Raw genomic sequence first — 20,628 nt, 5'->3', positions numbered from 1 at the left:
TCAACCAGTGCAGTGTTATCTTCCCTTTAGTTTTGCTTTGAATGGCAACACTTGTAAAATGTTATATTTTGGTAGAATAAACTTGTTTGGTTGTGTTTAAAATTTTTACAGAAATTATTTAGGCAGAAACGAGTTTATGAATGGACAAAATGGTGAACATTTACTGTCACATCTAACAATTATAATGATATATAAAAATTCAGTGTCTTTTCATTATATTGGCTTCACTCTATTGAAGAAGTGCAATAGATGAGATATTTAGGAAATATTATGAAGAATAAACTACAGGTGAAGCAGCATATTTCTTATATACCCAGTAAAAGTGAAAAAGTTCTTGGTTTACAACAAATTTCAAAGAACACTTATGGGGTTAAACTGATATTCTTGAATTGATACATGGGTAAGGCATTTCCTATGTCTCAAGAGCTTCTGGAAATTCTTTCAGAAAGAAAATAAACTGTAAACATCTTAGAAGAGTTCAAAAAGAGGTTCTTTCACATTATTTGGAGTTGCAAGACTATTAGTTATGAGGCAGCATTCGTTACTTCTGGTCTTCCACCTACAGATTCAATGATGTTGATGTTAGAGGTTGACTTTAAAGTTACAACACTTGCAATGCTTTGAATGGGATGCTTTCTTTTCAGATTTGCCTCACCTTCAGACACAAAATCTGTGATAGTTGTTACCTATGATAACAATGCTTTTTAAGAATGTAGAACTTTTTGTTTTATGGATGATATAAGTTAAATGGAAAGGTTGGCCTTGTGTTTTTTACCTATGAAGAAGGCAAAAAGAATGTAACATCCAACACAGAATACCAGATGAATGCTCTGTTTTTCAAGCAAAACTTCTGAGCTTAAATCTTGCCTTGGATACAAAACTCTTATCATAAGAATGAGACATTTAAATATCTTATTTGTTCAGATTCACTTTCTTCTATGTGATATACTATCAATAGAGAAATAGTTGGTGGAAATTCACTCCATATTATGTGAATTTAAACAAATTGCAGATACTGATTTTCCTTATGTTTGAGGCTACAAAAGTATTCTTGGTAATGACAAGGCTAACCAGTTGGCTAAGCAAATGATTTATCATCTCTTCCCAAGTCTTATTGGAAGCATGCTGCTTGGGATAAAACTATGGTTGACTGGAAAGTTTAATACCTTTCTTCTTGGAAGGCCCAGAGATAAAAGATAAGAGATAAACAGTTTTTCAGATTTTTAAGTGTAAGCACATTCAACCTGATTATACACTAACTTGGATTTTAACTGGTCAAGGGAATTTTAGAAATGACTTATTTCATTTTAATATTGTGACCAGTGGACTTTGTTCCTGCAGTGATGCTGTAGAAGATGTAGAGTGTATCTTAATTGCACTGCAGGTTATATGCGAGTGCCAGAACTACATTCAAAGTGAGCTTAAGGCATCTCTATATTTGCAGGCCTCCTGTTTTTTCGAACCTTGTCAGGAGTTCTGAAGCTCTAGCTGCCTTGTGCAAATTTATTTAAACTTTTATTATTATTATTTTTATACATTATTGCATTATTATCCTTTTATGTGTTATTGTATTTTATCTATATATGATTACATTAGGTATTTAGGTACTGCATTATTTTTGCATCTTATCTCCCTTTTACTGGTATTATTTTTATGTATTTTATTATTATTTTGATTTTTTTTTGTAGAAGTATTATCATAGTTTTATTATTTATAGTATATTTTAGTATAGTAATATCCCTTATTATCTCCAGAGCTAGATATTATGAATTATCTCCTTCGTATTACTGAGTTAATTACTTATTTTTACCACATTGTTGAACACAAGGAAATTTGCTTTTGTTTTCTTAAGTAAGAAAAAATATACAAAAATTAACTTCTTCCATGGATCTAATTAACCACTTGCGCTACGACTAAACTTCACGGTTGCGGTGGCGTGCGCTACAATAAAACAAGTGGTAAAGTGCCTCATTTACGCCACTCTGTGTCTGCGAGTGCAATCCAGAGCTGTAACTTGAGAAATAAACAATCACGTTGTTAGGCGACGTGTGCACCATGTTATTTTCATTTTTGTGATAAATGCCTATCGACGTGGTATTCACGTCTCTCGCGGTTTGAGACAAAAGCATCTCGACGTGCGTGGCATGTCTTTTTAGCGCAAGTGGTTAAGTGCATTCCTAAGTATACACATCTATGAAAGTCCTTATGCAGCCTTCAATTTTGTAACCATTGGTCATAGACATACACTTCCAATTACAAAATTGTTTTAACTGATGCAACTTTTATATATTGAAATTTGTAAATTAAAATATATATATATATATATATATATACAGGAAACATTATTACAAAATGTAATTTTTTATAAGATTCTTCAATCGTTTGTTATAATTATATTTAATTAAATTTAATACATATTATAAAAAATAAAATATTTTGACTCCGATATGACAAATACTGACAATATTGCTTTTAGAGCTGGGAATTTTTGCCCCCCTTTTTTATTTTCCTAGATGAGATGAATAAAAAATACACTAGAATAATTTCAGGTCAATTTCTCCCTTTGATTTAATGTCATTTAATGATGTTCCTTTGAGATTTACTTAGATAAATTAAAGCACATAAAACTTTAATTTATAACTTTACTGCATTTGGCATTCTGAAAGCATTTTCGCACGAGTAGTTTATAAAATATTAGATCTGAAAGTGCATTAACATTCATAAGCAGTTTCATTACAGCAGAACCAAATTAGCGAAACGGCCTGCTACACAGAAATATATATATAGGAAACAGTCACAAAAATGTAAGTGATTAGTGGATGAACAGGAAAATCTTTGGCCTAACAGGAAAATATATAATTAAGACACAATAACACGCCGAACAAATACTAATTCAGAAGTCAAACAACAAAAATCAGCGTTGTATTTTGAAATTTTCACAGTGTGAAGAAACTGTAAAAATTTGAAAATATAATGCTGATTTTTGTTGTTTGACTTCTGAATTAGGAAAATATATATTCATCACACAAGTGCTCTCTCATCCCAGGAAGAATTTCTACAGAAAACGATGGTACACTTTAAAAGAAACAAAGTTAAGTAAAAAGTTACTTTACATACTTTAGATTAAATATTCAGTTTATATCTTTGGGCAACAGTTGCTACATAATGTTGAGTTTTGCTTTAAGCAAGACATCTCAGTTTTATTTATCAAGATGCTTTTTCAGTTTAACTATGTATCTATCTTGAAGGACTTTTATTTTTAGTGTAAATATGATGCTGCGATTTTAGTCCAATAGACTATGCATATTAAAATTTTGGCATAGTTGCAAAATAAATATTAGCAAACTTCTGTAAATATTTATATAAAGCTCAAACTGAGTAATCTTCTGAATTATATCATATAAATGAATTTTAATGTTTTCCATGAAGCATGTTCTGTTAATTGTTTAGTAAAAGTGTGTTCTGATGTCATGTAAGGTAAATTTAAAGTACAAGCTAGCAAATGATAAGGACTTGAATTAAAGTAAAAGCTAACATAGTGTAACTGAGTTTACTTAAATGTTAAGCTCTTCAGCCAACACTTACATATTTAATAAAAATTAAGCATAGAACATTAGGTACAGTGTCTGGAAATAGGGGTTTATGAGATCTAGTGTGTCCATTAACAATGTACGATTTTGGTTAGTAGGTAGCTGTTGAAACTCTGCACAAAGTTACACAAATGGTCATGGATTACAATGCTGGACATCAAGAGGGAAAACTGAATCTACAGAAAGCAAAATGTTAAAAGGTTTTATGATATTATAAGTGGACAGTTGAAAAATGTAAATGTTAACATTCCTTCACTAAACTATTTTTCCTTTCATATTCTTTGAAGGAGATGATATTTGAACTGAATAGTGATTGCATGAAATGTGTTCAAAGAAAATTCCACCTTTTGTAACAACAGAATTTTAGACATTTAACTTGATGATTGTAAAGGATGGCTCATGTTGTTAAGTTCATAATTTAAAAGCAAGGTCTTTAGACTTTTGTTGCAATTACTGAAATTCTGGTAAGAAAAAGTGTAAGGTTATTATTTTAAACTAATCAGTTATGATTTGGATATGTACTTTTAAATTCTTCTTTCCATAGTCTTTGCTAGAATGCAAATTAGTTTTTTTTTATATTTCAGCTCAGGTTTTTGGATCTTGAGAAAACGTTCCTGGCACAAGTGTAGTGTGCTTATTTTCTAGCAGTTGTAATTTATCTTCGTTTTGTGCTCTTTTGCACCCACTACTTTAATTGATGAGCTGGTAGTATATTGAGCCACCTTGTACCTTAGTATTTAACTGCACAGTCTTAGACAACTGATCAATGTTTAAATTTAACTGATTACTTTTATTTAATTCCACTGCCATGGAGTTGTGGTCATTGTAGCACAAAATTGTGCATTTATATTCAAAGTTATGTTTGAATGTTCAAGGTTCGCTTTCATAACCCAAGACATTGTTGTTCGATTTCAGACATGGTGATAATTCTCTATATGCCTGTTATAGTTACATGACTAAAGTAGCAGCACTAGACCAAGTATAACCTTACAAAGCAAACGAAACTTTTGGGTACAACACACGAAAACCACAGTTAGTTACTACAGGAATCTGTCAATTTGAATTGAGAAATTGAGAATATGCAAACTACAAAACCAGCTTTGATTAGTGATTCCAAAAGAACTAAATCCGGATTTGATAAAATCAATCATCTAACGTAAAACAAAAGAAAAATGGCCCATGGTCATTTTTACACCCTGTTAGACATTAATTCACTGAACTGCTGCTTTATTATTTGGTTGTGCAAGTGAGCTGGGCCCCTGGCAGCAAATTTTACGAAGTCCCTAAAATTTTGTTTACATATCTATATGCTAAAACACTACCAGTGCTTAAATACTAAAAAAGTAATTAAACACATATAACTGCTTAATATTATTACTAATTTAGTAAAATAATGATTGAATGTTATATTTTCTAAATATTCTTACATTATTTTCTCTGTATATCAAGCTACATAAAAATGAAAATATATACATAAAAAACTAAATATTTTATGAGAAAAAAGTAATATCTTTAAACTACTAAAACATTTTAATACAACTGATGAAATTTTCTATGTGGATATTTATTTTATATGTACAGATGAGCGGAACTATGTACAGACAGTATTTTATATGTATACACTAACGGATATTCTAACAATGAAATTCTAGTGTTCTTAGGGAAGTTCTAATTTTGTCTGCAATTTATAAAAATGAAATGTACCTTATTAAGTTCTACAGAATTATGAGTCAAATGAGTAAAATAACTGAAAACATGGGTTCTGTTTGAAGTTCAAAAGGATTTACTTGTGTGTTGTTTTCTGTTATTTCCAATCTTTAGAAAAGCAGCTTCCATGAGCTAAATAACATACCAAAAACAATTGAATTTGGGCTTTAAGTACTTCAATAAAAATAATATCCACTGCTTATACATGCTCATGTTTCACCTAGCATACATCACACATGCAGTCTGCATGTTTCATGGAAGTACACTGCGAAAAAAAAAGGGAGGACAATTCAATATCTCCCGTTCTACTGGTCCGATTGACGAAATTCAAATTGCGCTTTTTATGCCTCAAAAGTGCTACTTAGGATATGTATTAGATTTATATATAGCATATTATATAATACAGGTATTCTGATACAAAATCGGACTTTTTCTGAAATGAAATGCCTATTTTTTTTTTCCATATTTCAATTCTACGACTCAAATTATGCCAAACTACCAAGTTTAGTACAAATCGCACAAGTAATTTTTAAAAAATTAGCACTCAAAATTTTAGCTCCATAATGTTAACTGAATTTGATACATAAAGGGTGTCCCAAAATTAATGGAAGACCTGATTTAAATTAAAAAAAAAAAAAAAAGATGTTTTTTCCCTTTAAATTGTTATTTTTTTATTGAATCGTCAAGTACACAGGACAGGGTTATTATGTATGGAATAACACATAGGGCAAATGGCCTCCATGGCTTTGTTGTCACACATGCACTCTTTTGTCGAAATTCTCCATGCCCGTTTTGCATAAATGTGGCTGAATTTCGTTGATGCAGCCTTGAATTTCCTCCTTCACACGAGCCAGTGGGCTTGTTGGCATAGACGTTTGACTTCAGATAACCCCATAAAAAGAAATCCAATGGTGATAAATCCCATGATTTGGGACGCTAATTATTTTTATCACTGAAAGGAGAGTACACATCCAGGAAATGTCTTTATGCTGTAACTTCATTCTTTCATGGGCTGTATGGCATGTGGCACCATCTTGTTGAAACCACAAGTCGTCCACATCATTATCATGCAATTTAGTCAAAAAGAACTGTGTTATCATGTTGCAATAGCAAGCACCAGCAACACTCACTGCTTGATCAGCTTAATGGTCCAATGATGCCTTCTGCCCAAATTCCGCACCAAACAGTGAATGTTGAGGATCCATTTGTTTTTAGACAATCACATATAGGTTCTCTGAAGCACAAATGCAGCAATTTTAACAATTCACAAAACCATAAAGGTGAAAATGAGCTTCATCGAAATTTTAGAACTGTGACTGAAAGACTTTCATTATTTTTGAAATATTTTTCAACAATAGAAACATGTTGTTCCATTGTGTGATGTTTCTTTTCTACTAACCCTAAACTATCAGCTGTCAAATACTTTTTTAATAGGGTTGCCAATACTTTACTGCACGAATGGTGACAAATTTAAATCTTGCATTAATTTTGGGACACCCTTTATTTGTTAACATCTTTTTTTTTATTAAACTTATTTGATTCTTTCTTCAGATTTCGAAATTTAGGTTTATTCCAAATAAAATTCGCCCATTTTTTATGATTTATTTTTAAAATTTGTATTTTAAAATAATTTCTATAAATTTTTTGAAAAAATCTATAATTATAACCTACAAAATTTTTAAAATCATCTTAAAGTAGATGTGAGCACACTGCAAAAAATTAGAGATTCTAATTCAAAATTGTCTACGATATACAGGAATTTACATATTGGCGCCTTTTGAAATTTGACATATTTGTTAGAAAAGATAATAATGCCAATGTGGCTTACGCAGTTTGTTAAAATTATCTGAAAGTATGAACGATGACTTTCTTTCTGCTCGTCTGCAATGAAAAAATGGAAAGGAAAATAGGTTGCTATAAATTAAGAAGTTCGCCAAGTGAATTATTCTTGGCACAAACTGAAAAAATTAACCAAGTTAAATATTTGATTTCTCCGTAAATTTCGTATCAAATTTTACAAAATTTAATATTTAAGCATAATTTGAGTCGTAGAATCGAAATATGGAACAAAATAGGCATGTCATTTCAGAAAAAGTACGAGTTGGTGTCAAAATACCTATTGTTAGATGCCACAAGTTAACCAAAAACATTCTAGTCGTTTTGGACAGTAAGAAAGAAAAATTCATAAAACAAATAACAATCACCGCTAATCCTCAAAGTAATCACCAATGGTATCCAGTGCCTTTTGCCAACAAGTGGCTAGCTGTGCGAGACATTGCAGTAAAACTTGGGAGTCTTGGACCCAAAGAGGTCCGGGAGGGCCTTTTGTTGTGGGTTGTTGAAGGATTTCCTATGAAGATGGTTGTCCAGGGAATGGAAAAGGTGGTAGTCTGTTGGCACGAGATCTGGGGAGTATGGCAGATGGGGTAGTGTCTCCCCACCCAGTCCCTGGCCTCCCGAGCCACATGCGGCTTCACATTGTCATGAAGGAGGAGTACACGTACACCCTTACGATTGACCAATGCTGGCTCTTTATGCATCAGTGCTTAATGCACACATTACAACTGCTGCGAGTACAGGTTTGCCGTGATGGTTGGGCCCACTGGCAGGAGCTCATAGTGGACCACTTGGCGACTAGTCCACCAGATACAGAGCATGATCTTGCATGGGTGGAGAGAAGGTCTTGCAGTGCAAGGCACAGGGTCGCGTGGTGACAATTCGAAAAGTAAAACTAGCAGTAAGGTGAACCAGCAAAAAGAAGCAGAGGTGAAGAGCAAAGAGAAAGTGTTGTTACGCAACTGACCTTTTATACCGGATACATTTCAGATCACATGACAGTTTAATGTACAGATGTTGGGTTCAGATTTCATCAATAAGTGCACATCAGAACTGCAGGGAGTTTAATTAGAAAAATTACTGCTCTGTTATTTAGAATAAAAATGGAAGTTAAGGAGCTATTATTAACTTATAATTTGAAAGATAGATATTTTATGTTTTACATACACACACGCACATGTATATGTATATATATATATATATATATATATATATATATATATATATATATGGAATGGGCTGTAATGTTAATCTGAAATCATCTCACACTTTTTACACATAATCTCTTTTGTACAATCTGTTTTTGTTTTATGAAACAAATCATATCTTATGAGAAAATTAGGCATTCATGACAAAACCTTAGCAAATACAATGTAAAAGTTGGAAATAGTGAAGGCATATTACTGATATTTTGATACACACGTCAGAAAGTGTTTTCTTTGAATTTTGGTGAATGGCTGATAAAAAAAAAAAAAAAAAAAAATGCTTAATGTTTTTAACATCAAAGTTTTTTTTTTTGTTGTTGTTGTTTTATTTTGTTTAAAATGCTATTTAAAACTTTTCATGTAAAATATACATAGTGCATATATAACCCTACAAAAATAAGAACTTAATGCCAATTATTCATGTTCTAAGTTAAAAAAAGGTTACATATATTTTTTATTAAATATCAATAGAACTAATGCAGATTTTGGTTCCCTGGTTCAAATTAATAGCACAGAACTTTAACGTTTGTTAACAGTAGTGTGTCGCTTTTAGAATAATAATAATAAACCATTAAACCTGATTATACTTAAGAGTAACATAATAAGAGATTTGCACCATTATGTACATTAAGTGATTTTCTATTAAGATGCTGAGATATTAATTTATTCTGCTTTTAACATATTAACTACAAACTTAACTAGAAATGCACATTAAAACTGTACTTCATTGTGGTGCCAAAATATTTATGGCTGCCCTACTGAAGCTAACAATTGATTTTAAATATGTCTGCCACTGTGTGCCAAAGCTGTTGTTGCGAATGTTTTCACCTTGACTTTCACTGACCATCCTGAAGATGATTAAAAAAAAATTGCCAATGAGGTGGCATTGTGATGCCATGTGGTCGATTAAATTTCATTTGGGATTAGTGATGATCAAAGTGCTAATTGAGGTTGACAGCCAAATATGCATGGGCAATTGATCAGCATAATGAAGATCCCACTGATTACAAAAAAAATTAGTAAAATTGATAATTAATTACTTATTTCAATAAAGATAACATATCATGCAGTAAAGAAATCACATTAAACAAATATAAGGGGGAAAACACACTACATTTATTTTAAACTCACTATTTTAAAAATAAATATTTTAAAAAATATGTAAATTTTTTATGCAATAAATGCATCATAAACAAAAAGCATTGCCTATTCTTTCACTCATGCCAGCCACTGAAATTTGTTAAGTTCTGGTCAAATAGCAATTACATCCCCAATATGTAAGTATACGCTTTACATTAAAAAAGAACTGGTGCAGCCACCATCCCCCCCCCTTTTTTTTGCTGCACAAGAAGAAACCATTGCACCATGTTACTACATCCATTGAGAAAACTACTACTGCTTAACAAAACAAAATACATATAAGAAGGGTGGACATCTGAAGGGGATTTAAGAATTAGGTTAAGCAATTCTATGCCAATTTTTTTAATGCATCAATTCATCAAGTGCAACTATCACATTTATTAAATTAAACTTTTGCGCAATTAAAATCTGTTATTTTGTTTGTGGAAACAAGTTTGTATAAGTAGTAGTACACATAAAAATACATCAGTGATAATAAAGTATTTTTCCATTTGCAGACGAAAAAACTGCATTAAAATATTTCAGATTCTAATTAAATGTGTCTTCACCTGATATTTGTCAAGAGTGAGTTTCATTTCACTGTGAAACACACAATTCCACTGAAATAACCACATCAATATTTTTATAAGAAATATTACCTCATATTTGTTATGCCTTTAAAATAAATAAGTTATTAAATAAAATATATTTTTATCAAGTCTATGTAAACTTTATACATACACACACAAATATATATATATATATATATATATAAGTAAACTATGTAGAAACTGCCAAAATTTTGAATTCAAGTTCAGCAAACACAATTTTTCGCTGCTGAAATGAAAATTCAATGAAATTTATAATTCAGATATTGCCAAATAGTCTTCCACTGGTCCTACAGAATAAAACATCTCATGTTGTAAAAATAAAAAATCCATAGTTACTTCCATATCTGACGTACTGGTTTTACAGTTATGTGGGACAATATTAAACAGTCAAATTGTCTTTATTTACGTATGGAATTAGAAATTAACAGTGACATAGCCAAAACATTTGCTGCCCATCTCAGTGATAACAAAAATATCTATAAAATTTCCAAAATGACATATATAAATGCAAACATTTTTAATTTTTGAAGAAAAACCTTCTTTTGAAAAAAAGAACTTTGAAAAAAAAAGTGCTGTTTTCATTTTTTTTTAATTAGCAAAATTGTGAGTAACATTATAAGAGTTTTTTTTTTTTTTTTTTTTTTTTTTTAATTACTCCAAATGCTGCGTTGAAAACAGTATAGCAAGATACGTCACTTAAAGTGTAACACTAAACTGTTGTTCCTAACTCATAACATGGAGAATGAAGAAGAGCATATTAATCATGTGATGCTTTGGGAATTTAAAGAAGGCTATGGTGCTATGGAGACAGCTTAATATATGCAGTGTATACAGCAAAGGACTAATAATTAATTCAGCAGTTAAAAATTAGTTTGTCAAATTTTGCTCTGGAGATACAAACTTAAAGGATGAACTGAGGGCAGGACATTCTTCTGACTTTGATTAAGACCTTTTAAAGGTAAAAAAGATTTTAAATAAATTAATATAATTTTGTTATTTATGAATCGACTTAATATCTTACATGCAAAAACAATCTATAGGAATTTTACCAATACCTGCTGCTCAAAAAGTGATCAGCTTCTTCCTGTGTCATGAAATCTACTTTTGAGTCAGAAGAAGTGCTATGTTTATGATTTGGAAATGGTTCATCCTGCAAAAAGATTTTAACGATAAGATTATAATTAAAAAAAAAAACAACTTGATCAATGAATTTTTTTAAATGCCAATGCTATTCAAATAGAAAATCTTTCTTTAATATTTTATTACAACTCACATTTAAATACACCACAAAAATACAGAATTATTCATAATTCTCTCTCTGATTTTGAGTCTCTAGAACAGTAATTTTAATAAATGCAGGAAAAAAAAAAAAAAAAACGGCACCTAGGAGCATATAAGAAAACCTCTCCAAGTTTGCACTCATACAAGCTCTATCACACAATTGTAGATTTAGCTGCTAAATGGCAGTCATAATATAACTACCTTACTTATTAAAATTTTTGTTCTAGGGGCCTATACAGAGAGTTATATTTTATAGTTACGCTCTTCCTACCACAATATTGAAATTGTTTTCATAACAATTTCTGCTTTATTTTTAAAAACATTACTAGAGATTGTGATTAAACTGGTACAACAAGCTGTAAAAGAGAGCTGAATATCATTATACCTAGGACTTTTTTTTCTGAGAGAGATATTACATCAACTTAATAACATTTAATGAGTGGAAATACATTAAAAGTAAAACTTTACATCTGTTTAGCACATGTTGTGACAACAACTATAGACAGATCTTAATAATGCAAAAAGCTATAAATTTTATTATGTGTGCATACAAGAACCTGGCACTTGAAGAAACCAGCAGACTGTGCCTGGGTAATGTGGATGTCTTAACTCACTCAAAAACAGAGTAGCTCTTGGTAAAACAGAGAAAATCTCAAGACACTGAGTAAGCAAAAACAACCATAAGTAATATTATGTTTCAAATGTTTAGAACTTAAAGTAGATAACCAGAACAAAGCTTAGTGCCTGAAGTTATCAAACTGTACAAACTGAGGACTCTGCAATTGGCCTTCTGTGTAATACGAATATAAACAAATTTCCTACACAGTGCCATGCACAAAAATATCCCTCCTTTTGGCTTAATAGCTTAAAAGCATGTGTTTTATAATTTATTAATCAGCCTAATCATTGCAGTGAAAATAAAAGCTCAATTCATATAAATATATGAAACTATGAACACCGCCTCATAAAATTGCATAGATCTATAATAATTTTCATAACAGCAATTTTTGCAAATAGAAAAGGGATAAAATGTAGTTATGATCAGAGCTTCAAAATAATGAAACATGTCTGTTATCGAGTCACCACATGGCTAACATATTTACTTTTTCAACAGCCACATGAGAAGCTTTCTGAAAGTCCATAAAAACATTTCAAAAAAAAAAAAAGAAAAAAAAAAAAAGTTCACTCACTAAATTGCCTTGATGCTGAGATCTTAACACAGCTTCAACAAAGAATAGTTCATGCTCTCTAGATTCAAATTCTGCTAATGTTTCCCCAGCAGCATCTCGTAAATCACTAGATATTCCATAAAATCCTTCAGCTTCATTGTCCTAAAAAATACCATTAAGAAATTCAATAGCATAATAAATGAAACATTTTGGGTTAATTATTATAAATCGCAGCTTAAAGCTTAAGAATAACAACATCTGAATGAATGGGAACATTAGTTTACCCGAACAAAGTTATATTTTTACAGTCTAACTTTTAAAACAATAATTCTTGTTGGTTCAATTTATTAAATCTGGAGTTTTTAAAGTTTAGATGCTTATAAATTTTGCATAACAAGCTTCACCCAAAATTATTTTTTAAGAAACTTGTTCAGCTATTTTCAGAACTTTTACAGAAACTGAAATTACACAAACCTTAATCCTGCGATAATATTATGAATTAATCAGAATCAAATGCTGCAAGTAAAGTAAAAATAAATAAGTAGAATATCTAATAGAATATTTCCAGCTGGGGGGGGAATAGCAGGAATAAAAATTAAACAAAGCAAAAGCAAATAATCCACTCAATTCCTATAAGTACAAAATTATTAAAATTACAAGAACACCATTATAAAAGCAGAAAATTGCAAGGTAATTTAACAAAAATTCATAACAAAGTTTAGAATTTTATTTTGGTTTCAATTGTATATCTTTCTTCTTTTTTTATTTCTATGTCTATCAGCGGCATCTTTGGCATTAGACAACAAGCAGTCCAATAGAAAGTTGTTAAAATCAAAGTCAGCTTCTAAGGGATGATCAAAAATAAATTTGATAACTGGCAGTCTCTGGTGTGGTTTTAAGCTATGTTCCTCCCCCATATAGAGAACAAACAGTTTCTTTTGTTCACTCGTGGTTTAAATGCTTTTGTAAATAGTGATGCTTAAAGATTAACATGTAACCCCAGCAGCCCTTATGAATGCACTTAGTTTTGTCCATTAGTATATTCCATACTCGAAACATTGTGTCTTGATTGTCTGCTTTCTTTGACTTTAGAAATACTAAGCCACTTATGTTTTGCAATGGTAATGGAAGATAAGGTTCAGGAATTTGAGATGAAGCTTTATCTGCCTGTTAACTTGTATGCAGATGTCTCACAACAGCCCCAAATCCCCCTTAGAAGAGGGCAGCAGAAATATGGGTCCGAATTGCATTTGGGTGGTAAAAATACTGCTTTCATGTTTTTTTTTTTTTTTTTCTAATTTTATTAAGAACGTTTTTTTGGCAGAAAACTTTTGTTACAATTAGATATTTACAAGCAGTTTCCCAGATTATGTGAAAATATTTCTAAAAACATTCATTCTTCTAAATGGAAAAAAGTGAGTGCATTGGAAATGAGGAATTTCTTAGCTTTAACTTTGCTTATGGGGTACATTAATAAAGAAAGTTTAAAAGACTACTGATCAACTGATGATTTGCCCAAAATATAATTTTTTGGAAAAACCATGGCAAGCCATATCTAAGCATTCTTCGATTTCATCATTTTTCTGATAATAAAACAGCACCAAATCACACTGATCCTGAGTATGACTGCGTGCAGAAAATTCGGAATGTCTTTGAAATATTAAATTCTTGTTTCAATGACGTATATAATCCCACAGAAGAAATTGTGCTAAATGAAGTTATTGTTGCTTTAAAAGGTTGAGTGATCTTTTGCTACTACATCCCCAAAAAATTTTAATGTTTCAGCATTACGGTATATGAACTTGCAGGTAAAAATGGACACACCATCAACATATCTATGTATCTGGGAAAGGATAACGTTTTAGACACTGAAGAAAAATGTTCCGTACATCAAACTGTCACCAGACTTTTTTAATGTGTTCAATGGACTATGTATAAATCGCTTTTAAATTTATCACACAAGAAGAGGGACAGATATACAAATTTAATTCAAGTGCAGGAGACTTAGCTTATCATGTCAAATACATAAATGTGAAAATAACCCTTCCCAAAAAACCACATAATTTGGGCTAAAATTTGAAAATAAGATTTATATATATTTATCAACCAACCTATATGCACACCCCCATATATAATGTACATATTACCAGCAAGTGTATATGCCAAACACTCAAATGCATAACCAAGTGGCCAAGTTGTTAAGACCACTGAACACTGGTAGTTTGACTCAAGCAAAAAATTCATTGATCGGGCTGGCTTCATGGCTGGATTCCTCCATTGTAATCTGGATATGAGCCAGTTTCCCTTCGAAAGTCCCCATTAACCCCTTAACTGCTGCGGGCGTATATATACGCCTTGCTCAGCCGATGCGTTAACTGCCCCAGATGCGCAGCCGATGCGTTAACTTTGCGAATAATTTTAGGTGTAGCAGCGCAAAGCAAATGATAGCAGTTTGGAAGGACGTATATATACGCCTGGGACAGTTAACGCATCGGCTGAGCAAGGCGTATATATACGCCCGCGGCAGTTAAGGGGTTAAGGCATTCTTTCTGTGTTTAGCCATGCTCAAGTAACTATCCATACTAATAAAGATATGCATATGGTATATAAGGTATGCATGCATATACAGCATAAATGTGAATATGTAATATGTATATATGTTAATTTTGTACATATGCATATTATATGCACATGCAGATAAAGGCATATGCATCTACGTATGCGTAAGTATCACGTGTATATGGTAACTGATATATATGTAGATGCATCTTTTGCATAATTACACAATATAATTTATCTATACTATCCAATCTACTATCTAATTTATCTCATTTTATATTTTGCTTTGAGGCTGAATACCAGTTTAATAAAATTTTCTTGATCTTATTAAATTAAGAACAAAACTGTTGTCACTGAGGTGAAGTATTAATGAGGAATACTATTTCCTGAACATTTGGAAGCTCAATATTTCTCACATATAACCCTATGCATAACAAAAATGTGAGCTAAATTTTAGTAGAAGAGATGTGCATAACAGCATTTATATTTTGACAGGATACCTATCTGTTCATGAAAACTCCAAGCTTTATATGCATATATAAATAAAAATTGGATTATGAAAAAAGTCACAGAGGACTATCTGTTCAAGAGAGGTGAGGCTTCCTAAAGGACTTTTTAACCCTTAAACACAGAGGTGAAGTCTACATGACCGTGCCAGTATTTTAAAACCGAGAGACTGCTTATAAGTTATATAGTTATTCTTCTACTTTTCAGTACTTTCAAGTTGACATAAAATATAACTATTCCTAAATTTTTATTAAACTGTACCCATTAGTTTTTTTAAATAATTTTTTTAATTGGGCCGTTGGTCATATAAACCTCAGCTCTGCGTTTACGTTACTTTTTCCTGGCACGAGGGGGAAATGGCTTTATTACTACTTCAGCATCGAACTTGTACAAGAACTTAACTCTAGAGGTTTGACATATGTCAATACTATGGAAAAAGTACAAGAGAAATACCAGGTGAATTTTTTCCAAATAAAATGAAAAGTGAATTATCTTTATGCATTCACAGATAGAATGACTTGTTTCATATGTGCCTCAAAAATTAAAAAGTGTTATTGTCATTTCTTCAATGCATCATTCAAAATCAGAAGACCTTGAAACTGAGAAACCAGAAATAATAACATTTTACAATGTGACTAAAGGAGATGTAGATGCACTGAATGAAAAATGTTTTGAACATTCTACAAGGCGATATTCTTTAGGTCACTTGATGTAAGTGGAATTAATGCAAATGTAATACATCAATCATTAAGAGAGAATGACATATTGAAAAAAATCAAATTTTTTATGGAGTTATCATCAGAATTAGTGAAACCGCATATGGAACAGAGGCTTGAAAAGCCAACTTGTGAACCAAGAAATAAAAATGTGCATTCAGACAGTGCTAGGAGTTTCCAGCAGAATCTATTCTAGCTCAGGTGTAACTGATACCCCCTAAAAAGCATAAAACATGCTTTTTTGTCCTCCCTACACTGAGAAGAAAAACTACCTATCTATGTTTCAGTTTCAAGAATCCGATATGTAATGAATGTGCCAAGAGAATTTGCAAAAATTGTGTTGAAAATGCTTAACATATTGTGCTGCAGTTTTTTAATATTCTTTATATATTATACTTTTTTGTATTATTTTATACAACCCAGATTCTGTAGATGGAAACTTTATTAAATAATTTAGTTTGTATGCATTTGCAAGTAAGTAGTGTTTATTTTATTTATTTGATTAAGTGTTTCGTACTTTTTCGTATGTGATTTAAAAATTAATTTTAGAGTTTTAAAAAGAATTAATTACTTCAATATAACAAGCAAAGTGTATTAATGCTTATATAATAACAATAGTACATTATTTTAAAATTTTATATTTTTAGAATGCATAAAATAGAGTGTGGTCTAAGAGACCCCTCCTCTGTGTTAATGTAACAGAAAATGAATGTTTGTACTTAAGGGTTAAGGGAAACTGGTTGGTATTCATGTCACACATGAGACCACATGCAGCCAGTTTGTTCATCAAAATGTGTATAAAATCCAACTACCTGTGTTCATCGGTTTTACCATGTGAGCATTTGGTGGGTCTACATCAATAAAGAAAGAAAGTTTAGTAAATCCAATTGAAATTTTATGATATTAGCATTAATTTCACTAGTTTTTCAGTTTCTTCAAAGATGTATTTTTTTTATATTTTCCATCTTTATTGCTATTTCTTACATCTCATATTGCTGTCTGAAACACACAAGATGCAACACAATGAAAACATAACCATTAAAAAAAAAGAAAAAAACTAAAGAAGAATATTAAAACATGCTAAAAGATTTTAAAAAAAAGCTATTATCACAAAATGCAAGAAGGGACTATGAACAGTGATATAATTGGATAAAACACTTACAATACATTGGGGGGATTCATATATTTTTCCCTTAAAAAATTAATAAAAATACTAATGAAACAAGGGCAAAGAAGTGAATACTACAAATATACAAGGAGGTTTGTTTAATATATAAATATAAGTTGCTACACAGTATTTATTAAGAAATTAATGTGAATTGCTGATTTACGCAAGAAACAGATGGTCAAACATTAATTTCGAGTAAAAATTAAAACTGTTAATCAAAACATGTAATTATAAACTATATTCAGTTTGAAAAACAAACTAAAACAGGTCAGTATACGTACTTATTTAGGCATGTCCAGAAGGTATTTGCTACCAAAGTCTATTTTCATTATAATGCAGTGTTTACATAAATTAATATTCCATTATTTGACAATTACTTCAGCTACGAAATTGCATCTTTGTTTCCCTAGTTTAAGGAAGAGAGGCAGCAGAAAAGTGAAAAAATTCCATTGTATTCCCCAATTTCTTATCTGAAAATTAACAAAGGCAACCCCTGAAAGGAAATGTTTTGAAAGAGTAGTAGTTTCCTTTTGCAGTGGCAGCTGAAAAGAAGTGGAAAATCATTATTATGTCTTTTTAAGTGAAACCTTTCCAAACTTTATCATCTTTGAATGGTTAAGAAATAAAATTTCTTTAGACATCAAAAGATAATTGAATTTCATTAAAAAAAAGGATTATGACATTAGCGTTATAACCAAGAGTAATACAAGATATAATGGCAGCCACAGAATCTATAAACAATACAATGTTAAGTTCAAGGTTATACCGAAACTATTTGAATAAACACCATCCCCAGTATTTTTAGTTGCATTTTCAGGATGGCCATTTACATACACATGAAGCCAGCTGTCATAGGGAAATCTGTTGTAATATCAGTCAAAGCAGCATTCTTTAGATCAGATTGCATGAAGTACTGTTTAATTATCCTCAAAACTAGTTCCAAGTGACTCTCAACTAGTACCAGCTTTTCAAGGTGATTCCATGTTTTAGAGAAAATCAGGTATCAGGAATAAAGATGTCACAGGCATCACATAATTATTTAAGTGTTAACAGAGAGGAAATTTAAGTTGTTAATCTTTCACAAACTGGTCTACAATTAGTTAGGTAGTTGCTTCTTTTCTGCAAGACTTACGGATTCTTCTAGCTCCACTGCAACTAAGTGAGTCCACACTATACCCCTGATAACTAAGCACAGCATAATGTTTTGAAAAATATTAAGTAAGGTCTTATTTGATTCAAAGGTCATTACTAAGATCTCACTGCCATATTCAACAGCAATATGCACAATATTTTTGTAGGCTGTTTACAAAAAATCTTAATTCGAGCCCAAGGTGATTTCATATGCTTCAGAAATCCAAATCTGACTTGTCCCTATCAAAGCTACTTAGTACAGTTTTGAGTCCAGATGAACACCAAAAGAAGTAGTAACATCAGTTCTACTTGAAGTTTATTTCCATAACAGAGGTTGATATTATGGTATTTTGTATAGGGAGTAAAGGGACGGAATGCACTTTTATTTGTGTATGCTAATACGTTATTTTCATTTGTTTGTTAACATTCTCTAAATTAGTAAAGGTATGATGATGTCAGTTTTAATTCAATCATAAAACGTGAAAGTGTAAAAAACAGTCAAAAAAATTTTAATGAAGCAATAAACATAATATGAGGGGAAAAAAATCACAGTTTTCTACCATCTACCCCCCCCCCAAAAAAAAGCATCTAAAGCAATCAGTGTCAAATGGGAAAACAGAACTCCAAAAACATAAAGAACTAAACAAATAACTACAATTAGTCAATACATAAACAGTAAGGAGAATTAATAAAACCTAAGAACTTCACCAGTTTTAATGCATACACCGGTATTGCAACTGATACTTAATAAATGGAATGAAACATGTGAAATGAGGTACAGAAGTAGAATCGGTACATAGCTATAGTTTTATCAAAATACTGAAATAAAGATGCAAATGCAAAAACTAGAATGGGCATTTTTTAAACATGAAAATTATCAATACAAAATTGATAACAAAGAGCCTGATGACATTCACAGATTATAAAATCAGCAGTAACAGAATTCCATGGAAAAGTGAATATAAAGTCACCAGTACATTCACAGAAACTAGTGAATATAATGAAATGCAGGAAACGAGAGAGGGAATTTTCTCTTACATTTATAAACGGTCAAATTTTCTAAGGTTACTCAGATATAGAGTCATTTTGTTTCCTGAGACACATGTTAAACTTTAGACAAGTATATACAGTTGTAAAGCTTGTACTTACTGCATACAGTATGAGATTTCAAATATCAGTATAGTTTATAGTGTCACAACAATTTATAAGCCTACGGCACGTCTATTAAAGATTTCAGTATTTTGTTCAAAATTTTCCTTTTAGTGAAACAGAAATCCTCCTAGTGTTAATTGCTGCTCTTTTCTGAGCTTCGTTATTTCCTTTATATATACTATTATCCTTTCCACTGCCCTTTTACTATTGAACTGAAGTGAAGATGAGCAATAAAATAATGAAGTGCGCTTTTGATATTGTCACAGAATTAAGACTGAGCAAGTGATTCTTTTGAATCATTGTCAAGTGATTTTTGCAAAATCAATATTGACTTCAGCTTAAGTTTTTATTACATAATGGCTTCCCCAATGCAAAAAAAAAAAAAAAAAAAAAAAAAAAAAAAAAGTTTTGAAAATAAAAGAAATTTTAGAAAAAGCTTTCTCAAAAAGCAGTATTTGTAAAGCTTTTGGAATTTTACGGACTTCCTCGAATAAAATTTCTATATCAGAATCTTTCATTACAGGTAGTAATGAAAAAAAAATTAAAAGCCAATATATTTTAATATTTGGAAACATAAAAGAAGCCTAAATATCCTACTACTGAATCCTATTCTGAAGGGGAAAACAACACAAACTGCTAAATAATTAAGCAAAGCGAATTTTGTCTCCAGTAACAAGTGCATTTACAGATTTCAGTCACAGTATATATTATAATTTAAGGGGGGGAAAGCTGAAGAAGCATTGCTACATTACAACAATGGAAAAAAAAATCTCTTTGAGGCTCTAAGAAATTTTCTTGTTGGTGATTCAGAAAGTTGGCATTGCTTTAAGAATGTCAAATTAATGTCTATCCCATATGAAATGAACAAAAGGCTATT

At 31.0% G+C, this 20,628-nt stretch overlaps 1 protein-coding gene across 1 annotated transcript in view; it reads right to left on the bottom strand.

Moving 5' to 3' along the window:
• Positions 1 to 20,628, bottom strand: part of LOC118201535 (uncharacterized) — a 205,154-nt gene that overhangs the window by 131,142 nt on the left and 53,384 nt on the right. The window contains exons 5-6 of the mRNA XM_085809493.1: positions 12,540 to 12,680; positions 11,124 to 11,218 (exon numbers count right to left, since the gene is read on the bottom strand). Of these exons, the coding sequence (XP_085665619.1) occupies positions 11,124 to 11,218; positions 12,540 to 12,680 (236 nt within the window). The remainder of the gene's footprint in view (positions 1 to 11,123; positions 11,219 to 12,539; positions 12,681 to 20,628) is intronic.

Source organism: Stegodyphus dumicola, chromosome X2, assembly GCF_044657685.1.
Source record: "Stegodyphus dumicola isolate Sdum_Otavi_A_Nest chromosome X2, ASM4465768v1".
Classification (NCBI taxonomy): Eukaryota; Metazoa; Arthropoda; class Arachnida; order Araneae; family Eresidae; genus Stegodyphus; species Stegodyphus dumicola.
Note: the sequence above shows the minus strand (reverse complement) of the source record. Positions and strands in the feature narration are given on the sequence as shown.